General features: G+C 36.3%; 1 protein-coding gene across 1 annotated transcript in view; it reads left to right on the top strand.

Annotated features, from left to right (window-relative positions):
* Positions 1 to 4,546, top strand: part of SEC22B (SEC22 homolog B, vesicle trafficking protein) — a 30,877-nt gene extending 26,331 nt beyond the window's left edge. The window contains exon 5 of the mRNA XM_007948427.2: positions 4,392 to 4,546. Within this exon, the coding sequence (XP_007946618.1) occupies positions 4,392 to 4,546 (155 nt within the window). The remainder of the gene's footprint in view (positions 1 to 4,391) is intronic.
* The last annotated feature ends 6,295 nt before the right edge of the window (positions 4,547 to 10,841 follow it).

Below are 10,841 nucleotides of genomic sequence, written 5' to 3'. Positions count from 1 at the left end.
TTGCAACCAATTATTGAACTTAGCCGAGAAGTAGTAAGTGCTGTAGGAGGGATTAGTAGTCAGCAGTTATCCCAGCATATACCTTCACACTCTGTAGACATTAAATTTGGGGTGTGTGAGTCTGTTAATTTTCATCATAACAGACTCAAAGTTTCTACCTGTTATAAAGCAGACCAGCATAGGGATTTCCTTTAACCCAAAATTTATATATTAGTCAGTTAATCAACAGGGTAAAGGATTCACTTTTAGTGCTTTGCTAGTTGCTACAAAGCTGATATGCTGATCAACAAAGAAGATATTTCTACCCTTCAGTAGTTTGGTCTTATTGGGATAAAAAAAAAAAAAAATCCTCATGAAATAATTAATAAACAGCATAAGGGACAGTGACTAAAGAAGATCACAGAAGAATTGATGCATTTGGGTTGTGGTGTTGGCAAAGAATATTGAATGTACCATGGACTGCTAGAAGAATGAACAAACCTGTCCTGGAAGAAGTGCAGTCGGAATGTTCCTTAGAAGCAAGAATGGCCAGACTCAGTCTCTTATACTTTAGTCCTGTTGTCAGAAGGGACCAATCCCTGGAGAATGATATCATGCTAGAGAAAGTAAAGGGTCAGCGGAAAAGGGAAGGATCTGTAATGAGATGGATTGACACAGTTGCTGCAACAATCAGCTCAAGCCTCAATGATTGTGAGGATGATGCAGGGCGGGCAGTTTTGTTCTGTTGTACATAAGGTCACCGCTATGAGTTGGAACCCACTCAATGGCACCTAACAATAGCAACAAAATAATGGAATAAACATCTATTGTATACTTACTTTGTTCTAGGCAGTATGCTATGGGTACTTTACATATATTTTATTTTATTTTTGTAGTAATTCCATTTGAAATGGGTGGCATCAAATCAATTTTACAAGTCAAGTAGAGGCTCAGAAAATCAAGGTGATTACTAGGAGTCACCTTGCTAGTACCCAGTATAATCTGCTGTCCTCTATAGTCTTTGTCCATCTTCAGTATATGATGATTTTAAACAAGTATTTAGACAGTAAAAGCAATAAAAATGTAGAAGGAAATTAATTCAGTCTGAGGCAGATAAATGTGAACAGGAAAGATGCCCTGAAGTTAGATGAGAATAGTATTTTAAGTGGAAGGGAAAAGCGTATCTGAAGAGCAGTGAGATTAGACTACTTCGACGAATGTTTTCTTCCTTTTTAAGTGACTTCATATTAAGAATCCATCTTCTATGCCTTCTTCTCTTTCTAGTTTCTTGATTTAGAGCTAGTCCATTTTTCATTTAAGACCCAAGAGAAGTTCCTGTGGGTTCTTTGAGCAAGTTCAAATTAGGCTCTTTTTACCACCTAAATATACCAGTTCCTTTCAAGCCATGTTTTTTGTTTTGTTTTGTTTTTTCCATTCTAAGGTGTCACCTCTACTAAACAAGGCAGACAGGGATCAGGTATGCTTGATCATCATTGTGTCCTCTAGCAGTTCACAAGATGCCTATAACATAAATATTTGCTAAATGACTTTTCCAAGCAGTGGCTGTGTCTTTATGATTTCATGTGTTTCAAAATGTTCCTGTGTAGAGGAATTGTCTTAACTACTACTTATTTTTTGTGAGCTAATTATTGTTCTTCCGCCCACTTATTCTCAGCAGATTTAGATTTGAGCAAACATTTATTGAATACTGTGGATCTAACCATGAACACAGTGATTAAAAACCCCTGTCAGCTGGAGTATACATTCTACTAGACTGGCTAGGAAGATGCCTTGCAGCATTGTCATTTCTCACTCCCGACTGATTTCTTGTGGGACGAGGTGTTTTTCTTATTCACAAGACCAGCTGCCAATTTAGAAGTGACTGCCATGCTTATGATGTTAAGTAATACCACATTTCCCAATCAAAACCCGTCTCTATTAAGCAACTCCAGATATCCCAAAAACATTCTTTAAGGAAGAACAAATAAATTCAGATTGCAAGATAGTTTTCCAAAAATTTAAAGAAGTTAAAAGTTTGATCACAATCCATTTATGTCAAACTGAGAGTTCTTGTTTTTAAAATACACTCATATTTATGATGGAAAATTTAGCAACAGATATTGGTAATGGTTGTATAACATGATTAATGTAATTAGTCTTACTGAGCTGTATACTAGTAGTGTTATAAAAAATCTGGAATTGGAAAATGTTGTGGTTTATTATATCTTTATAACAATTTTAAAAAATCGATATTTAATCTGACCTACCTTGTATCTGACTATGTCCCTCAATGCTCAGTTAACAATTAGAAGAAGATAACATTTCTATAAAATGTCTTCATAGAAAAACAAAACAAAATAAAATAAACTTTGCAGAAGATGCTAATAAGCTTAATTTAGGAAATATTGGTGGTTTTTCTAATACTTGTCAATGTATTTTAATTACAGTGCAACCTTCCTATATCTGTTCAAATAAAACTTCTGATAGCTTTACTTTTATAATAATCTTTAGTGTGTGGAGATTCTTAGAAATTTGGTAGCAGTCACCATTGAAATTTAGCTTAATACTCTGGTTAAGTGAATTTTCTGGTCACCTGAGTCTTAAATGTGTTGCGCCCAGATCTTGAATCCCCAAAAATCACCAAGGAGCCGATTCCACTGCAAAAGCATAGGGGCTATTTATTCAAGCTCGAGCTCGGACCCCCAACCGTCACCGATGCAGCGGTTCAGGATTGAGAGCCCCAAACTCAGGGGTTACAGGGTTACAGCAGAAATGAGGAAGTTTCAATCAGAAAATTACAGGATTGGTTGACATTTTTCAAATTGCTAGTTGTTCCTACTTGATTGGCTCTGTCTTGGGGGCCGAAGCCGCAGACTGCCATTTCTAACTATTTTAGGTAAGGTATTTTCTTGCTATTTACTGATTGGTTGTTGCTAGGGAGTATGCTAGGGAGTATCGATGAGGTGGGGGAAGTCAGGACTCCTAGTGGTTTTTCCAGTAACTGAAGTACTAAAGCATGACATAAATGCTAAGGCATTTTGCAAAATGGCTACATACTTAAAAATGGTTACATACAGGGTGGTTATATAGAAACATGGTCTCACAAATGGATTGTCAGTTTTCAAAATATAAGAGACTATGATTTAGACCACTAAAAGATCATGAGGATATAATAACAATTATTATTATTATTATATCTGTTAACAGTTAACAGTTTTTTACTATATGCAAACATTGTGCAGAATTACATGCATTCTTGCATATCTATACTTCTAAGATGTAGCTTTGTTATTATCTCCATTTTATAGATGAAGAAACTGAGTCTTAGAGAGGTTAAGAGACTTGACCAACATCACCTGGCTGGTATAGGTGATATTTGAACCAAAAAATGTCTGACAACAGGTTCTGTACCCTACCCATCTTACTATACAGCCTCAAGAATTTGAGCATGGGAGACAGCTGGGGGTGGGGGGTAGTGCGTGTGAGGGAAGGACACAGGGAAGAGGTAACTATGGGGAGGAAGTGGGAAGAGAGCTGTTACATTGTGAGCAATTGCAGGTCAATGTCATGAGATAAAATGTGTATGTGAACTGTTGTATGGAAAATGAATTTGCTCTAAACTTTCACCCAAATCACAATAAAAATAAATAAAGTAGCAAAAAAAAAGAATTTGCGCATAATTTGGTCTGACAATTTTTAAATATATTATAGATTTTATAGTGCTTTAGGATTTTGAGTTAATCAGGATGTAACTTTACCCTTAAAATAAAAATGATAAATTAATACTAATAATTATTTGGCTCTCGGTTTTAAGTTTGATATCATTTCTTGGCATTACTTTCCTTCTGTTTCTTTTCTTTGCTTGCCTTTTTTCAGTCCTTTTAAAGCAAAGTGCTTAGATGAAACTAAGGAGCTTTCAAAGGTAGAATGAAACATAGGAGACAGATTTTAAGCAATTTTAGGAGGACAGTAGTCAGATGTGCTAGATAGTAACTGATACTTAAAAAGTACTTAAGGTTAGTGCTAAGGTCCCAGCAAGAAACAACCATTTTCTAAGATTTAATACTGATGTGATGAAGAAAAGATGTGTTATACTACTGAAAGAAAAATAATAAAACTTTTACTTAAATTGAAAAAAAAAAAAAAAACACTGCCACTTGAGTATATTCTAACTCATAGCAACCTTGTATAATTGTTACGGAAGCAGACTGCCACATCTAGTAGGTTCAAACTGCTGACCTTTTGGTTAGCAGCCAAGCACTTTAACCCCTGCACCACCAGGGCTCTTTTACTTAGATAGTCCTTTAATTAAAGGACTATTTGATATATCATTTTGATTGTTTTTGTCTTACTACTTTTGATAAGATACTTCCATGGACTAATTAATGTTTTCCTTTCTTCCTCTTTTACAGCATTGGATTCAAAGGCTAACAATTTGTCCAGTCTGTCCAAGAAATACCGCCAGGATGCGAAGTACTTGAACATGCGTTCCACTTACGCCAAACTTGCAGCAGTAGCTGTATTTTTCATCATGTTAATAGTGTATGTGCGATTTTGGTGGCTGTGAACTAGTGAATCCAGTCACGGGCAAGGAGAACCTAGAACCCGGCAGGTATATGTTTTCAGGAAGCTGAGCTCACAGAGATGTGTATTAGAATCCACATTAGAATCCAAGTGGAACGTTTGCCTCTAAAACCTTGCAAGAAAAGAGTGTCCTGAAAATGAAAGGGCACACCTCATTTAATGAAGCTTCACCCTATGTGGAAAGTCTCTTTCGGGGGCAGAGGCTTTCTCTGGGTGCTAAGCCATATATGTTAGGGAACAGTAGATTGTTTTGTTTTGTTTTTTTCTCTCCCAGTGTTATACATATTTTAAACAGCACTGACTGGGGCATTCTCGTTCTCTAATGGAGCCATCAGTGAGATTTGGTTTACCCAACCTGTGCTAGCAAAATTCTGAAATTGCTTCAGAAAAGACAGCCCTATGGGAAGTTTTTGATTCTAATCAACATTCCTTTTGTTGGTGACATTTGTGATTTTCTATATTCTGAATTTTTGATGGGCTTTCACACAAGACTCCAGTATGTGAAGGTTAATTGCTGTACTGCACAGATCTTGTCTATTGGCCCCTGTAGGAAGTTAACCCTTGTTTTCCGTTTATAATATTTTGCTTATTGCACAATTGCTTTAGGATTAAATGAGTTATGTTCGATGCCTTGAAATTATAGCACTTCTTGATTAAGAAGCTAAAATGTTTTCTGTCATTTACTTCTTAAACAAAAGACTTAAATTTGTTTGGGGCATTCTTAATTTTGTTTTTCAGTATCTGGTTTATATTAATATAGAGAGAATACAGCATATGGATAGCCATAGGCACCTGGCTTAATGAGAAGAAAGGCCCACCTCATAACTACAGCTTTGTTCTGCCCCTTATTTACTTTCCCCACTATGGTTTTCCAATTATTTGTTTTCTTCCTGCCACAATTTGCCAACATTTAAAAAATTGCTGTTCCCAGTAGTGTCATGTCCCATACACATCCTCTCAGGATATTCTCAAGTTTCAAGATGGAAAATGTTCAGCTACACAGTGAATTAAATTTAAAGTTTTTTGCAGAGCAACTGTTCACACTACTAAGTAAGTTTATCTGAGGAAGTGTTTGAGAGCACCTTGTTCCTGTTTTCAGTTTAAGTAAATTCTGAGAGTGCTCAGAGATAGGTAACTCATTTATCATGGCTTCTGTTAACTGATAAAAGAACCTTTGATTTTTCCTTTTTTTGCTCAGGGATGATGAGGATTTCCCTTACTTTTGAGGTAGAATTTTTTAAATAAAGAGAATAGGCCTTTTGAATATTACCACAAAGGTCTACAATATAACCTCTAAGTCCTACACATACTGCAGATATTTCTTTAAATTATAAAGGAAAGTGAGCCAACTTGTTCTCCACATCTCTGGAAGGAACTTTAACTAGTAGACAATTTTCTAACTCTAAGAGATCATCAACGCTACTGTCTCGATTCCTTATAGAGAAAAAATTGTTTCCTTTAACAAGGCAGGGAGAAATACTTGCTGTATTCCTGATAATTTACAGAACTAGAATAAAAAGATCTCTTTTTCCATTTTAGACCTAAATCAGTTGATTTGAGTTTTGTGCATGAAATACAAAATTACTTTTTATAGAGGATAAGTGTTTTTACATCCTTAAAGGCTTTGTCTCTCAGTAGCAATGTTGGTAATAAAAGCTGTTGGAAGGCTGAAAACCAAAGTAGTGGTCCCATAGCATTCAGTGCATCTACTGGAGAGGAGAATGGCAGCTCGAGGTTGAGAGTTACAGGCTGCAGCCTTGTGGTCTAGAGTGTTCACTGCAGTGTGGAGTTTCGTTATCTAGTTATTTAATACACATAACTTTTCTAAGTACATTTCTACCTAATCTCAGTGGGTTAATTAAGAAATGACAAACACTAGAACAATAAAGTTCTTTTAAGATTATAAGGTTAGGAAACTGAGAGGACAAGACTATCACAGTAAGGCTGCCACTTCTGTTCTTTATAGGAAATAGTGGGAATATCTGACTAGATGAAATGTGTCAGCAACCAAACAGGTTTCTAAACAGAATGTGATAAATACAGACACATTAAGAAAGGATGCCTGATTTCTAAAGAAGAAAGAGAATGGGACATTTTAGGCAGTCAGTAGAATGTGCAAAGGCATGAGTTAAGAGAATGAGGTACATTTTGGGAATTGCAATGACTTGGTTCAGCATAACTCTGAGGGTAGACAGGAACTGGAGAGATGTGAGGAAGGAGAACTAGGCTGGGGCACTGTCATAAAAGTCCTGTCCACCATGCTAAGGAGTTTAGACTACAGTACCAGCTGTGGCGAGGGATGGCATCAAATTTGTAGTTTCAAATGACCATTCTGGCCAAAATGTAAAGATACACTGTAGAGGGGACAAGCCTGGAAGTAGGGAGATGAAACTAAGGAGCTATCAAAGGCAGCATGAAACAGGAGACAGGTTTTAAGCACTTTTCAAGAAGAGAGTAGTCAGAGGTGCCAGATAATAACTGCTGCTTACATAGTGCTTTCTTGTATTCTGAGCTTATTTAATTCTCACATTGACTTTTTGAAGTAAGTATTGTTCATACTACTATGTGAATGAAGAAACATTACAAAGAATAGTGCTCTGAGACACAGAAGAGTTAAGTAATTTGCCCAAACTCACAGAGCAAGAAAGTGATAAAGCTGATTTGAACCTAGACAGTTTGGCTCCAGAGTCTGTGTTTTTTACCACTATTAACCACTATACTATACCACCAAGAGATAAATTAAATACCCCAAAAGATGTATTTTAATTTTAATAACCAGCAACTTAATATAAATGTATTCCAGAGAAGTGGGAACAGAGCCAATTTGCAAACAGTTGAGGATTATATAAACCAATAGGAAGTGAAGATATTGTAGAAGTACTCTTGCAAGTAGGTTTTCTGATTATTGTGGCACTAAACTTCATTTAAGGCCCTCAACAAGATGGACTGACACAGGGGCTGCATAAGTGGGCTAAAGTTTAGCAAAGATTGTGAGGCTGGTGCAGGACTGGACAGTGTTTCATTCTGCTGTGCATTGGGTTGCTGTGGGTCAGAGCCGACCTGACAGCACCTAACAACAACATAACAAACTTCATTTAAACAAAAAACAGTTGCTGTTGGGCCTTTTCCGACTCATGGCAACCCCATGTGTTTCAGAGTAGAACTGTGCCCTATATGGTTTTCAATGGCTATTTCTTCTGAGAGTCCTTTGGGTGGATTTGAACCATCAACCCATTGATTTATAGCCAGGAGTTTAACTGTTGGCACCACCCAGGGACCTGTTTCAATTAAGAAATCTCACAGATGTCAACATGTAGAAATATTTGGCATACTGTACATTTAAGTATCTAACAGTGCTTAAGCTTTTTGAGAAACTTGCAAATCTGATGAAAGATAGGGCTTTACCCCAGAAAAGTATCCATGTGTATGTGAAGACAAAGTATCACTATTCAGGGTATTCAAGGACTCCAGAAAGCTTCCACATGACTTAATGGTTCCTGGTTCCACAATTAAGATCCCCTAGTCTATAGGAACTCAAATCAGGTACCCAGAAGTTTTGAAAACTGCAGCTATGGCAAATTGGAAGAATTCTGGAGTTTGACCTAACTTTATAGGTAAAAGGTAGTGTTGAAAAATTATGTGTACAGAAAAATAGATGTAATATTTTTTTCTTGTGGATTTGCATTTAAGGATCTGATTCTAAAAAAATTTAGTCCCAATTTCTCAAAATTATGCTTAAGGATCTTGTTTCCTTGCAAAAGCAACTTAAGAAAGTAAATGGATTATCATTTCTGCACATACAGGATTTAATAATGTATAATAAAATATCTCATAACTTCAATTCCCATCTCATTGAGAGTTTCCATGACTAAGGGCTTGAATGTTGGTGGCTATATAATTGAGGCTTTTGGTTAGTGTATTTAGCAGTACTGGGTGAGCCCTGACTGCTTTTTCAGAGAGCAAAAAAGCAAGAAGCACTGGTGATAAAAATGTGTTTTTATAATTTAATATGTTGTTGTTGTTGTGTGCCATCGAGTTGGCCCCGACTCATAGTGACCCTTCCTTGGGTTTCCGAGGCAGTATCACTACAGAAGTAGATTGCCCCATCTTCCTTCCGAGGAGTGGCTGGTGGGTTTGGACCGCCAGTCGTCTGGTTAGCAGTCAAGTGCCTTAGCCACTATGCTACCAGAGCTCCCATAATTTAATATAGAAATTTTATAATTTAATATAGAATTTTCTATAATTGCATATTAACTTATTAGAACAAATAGCTTGTAATGATCCCAAAGAAAAAATTGCAGTCTGTGACAGAGACACAAGGACAAACCATCTCACCCCCTATTCTGATTCATTCCTGTCAGGCAAAGTGGACCCAACAGTATAAAACCGTCTCAAGCAATTTAGTCACTCACTTCTGATAAAGTTTATTTCAAGTGCTATAGCAATCCATGTTTTAGATTAGAAAAAGTATTGGGAATTTGATTTCCATGTAATAATCACGAGTGGAGTTTTTTTGTTGTTGTTGTTTTTCCTCCTATAACTTTTGTTTATTGAGTGCTATGTATTAGGCATTTTACATGTATGGTAGTCCTTTTAAACATTTTCCATGCTTGCCCATGGCCACATAGCTGGCAAATAGAAGTACTTAGATTGAATCTGGGGCTGCTTGATACCTAACCACTGTGCTCAGTGATGATGTAAATGTTTGTCTTACCACTGGCATTTCACTTGGTCCTGACAAAATACTAGTATTCTTACTCTGAAAAAATATATTTTTGCAAATTCATTTTATTATTTCAGTTCCTTTTTTTATTCTGTGTCATTTCCTTCTTTATCCCTTTTTTCCATTTTCTTTTTTGTTCTTGTGATTCTGTTTGCTGATTCTTACCCTTGATTTGTAATACATCTGCTCTTATTTGCTCCTTTACTTTTTCATCAGAACTCAATCATTAATTCAACGTTTTTGTATTACATATGGCTCACTTAGAGTTTGACAAGGTGGGGCTTTTTATTTCTGTTTTGACAGCTCCTTCGATTTTTCCTGTAGTCTTTTGCCCATTCCTTTCTCTCCTTACTCCCTGTGCTCATATTTACCCGTTTCCATTTTATGTTCTTCAGCACTAGCTGCTGATTTACTTACCAGTTAATGTACTACTGCAATTTCTTCTATACATGAGAGCATCAAAATCAACTGTAATATATTTACTTTTTTTTATGGCCTTATTTATCTTAACTTTCACTAATTTCAGAATATACTATGTTCTGTCACTTTATTCAGCACATACCAGTGAATGCAGATACACTCCTGCTTTAAAGAACTCAAAAGTTGCAAGAATTCTTCAAGAAGCAAGTTTCTTTAGTTTTTCTTCTACATTTAGGGCTTCAAATATCACCTGTATTTGCTCGTAACTCCCAGATATACATGTCTATGCTCAAATTTGAGTTCCAGACCTGATTTTTTTTTTTGGTACTTATTAGATACCTTTGTTTGACTATCCCACAAATACTTCAGTATATCTAGAACATCTTATTACCTCTACTCCTTTCCCTCAAAGGTAAAAACCTAACTGGTGCTTCCTACTGTATTATCAGTTTTTAGCCATGAACTGGCACCACTTTATCTGAGCTACAGTCACAAATTATATTTGACTCCTGTTTGCTCTTTCCACCTCTAATTTTTAACTGTCAACCAAAATCTGTTGTTGATAACCTCCAAAATATTTCTTATTCCTTACTTCTTTTCCATCTTTTTTTTTTTTTTTTTGCCTCAGGGTCAGGTACTCGTTAACTTTAACTTGGACTCTTGCAGCTGCCTCCTTCCTGGGCACTCAGTGCAATGGCTGATACATTATAGGTACTCGGGTAAATATTTGCAGAATGAATACATTGAATTATAAAAGTGCATACACAAGTTCTGTGAAACTGAGCTGTTCTGTAAGTCATGGACATACTGATAATTTGAATGAAAGGAGAAAACAATATGGGGTAAAATGGCGTGAGCCTAGTAAATGAACAGGAAAATAAAGAGGAGTACATGACAGAAGTCAGAACAAAGAGGCCAACAGGAAGATTATATCAATAGTGAATACACTGAAGGAAAGATAGTAAATGAAATTCATGCTTTGGGGGCTAGAACAGCTAAAGGGTAATGGGACAATAAAGGGAGGAAATTGAAAGCATAGAGACAAGTTAGACTTAAAAAGGACAAAAGTCAGATATACTGACAAATCTCAGTCTGGGAATGTTGCCAGCTGACCATAGAACCTTAATGCCTATTG

The sequence above is a fragment of the Orycteropus afer genome, unplaced genomic scaffold (genome assembly GCF_000298275.1).
Source record: "Orycteropus afer afer isolate SDZICR_OR568_19922 unplaced genomic scaffold, OryAfe1.0 scaffold00010, whole genome shotgun sequence".
NCBI classification, from domain to species: Eukaryota; Metazoa; Chordata; class Mammalia; order Tubulidentata; family Orycteropodidae; genus Orycteropus; species Orycteropus afer.
The sequence above is the reverse complement of the archived record's forward strand: the minus strand, read 5'-3'. Positions and strand labels throughout refer to the sequence as shown.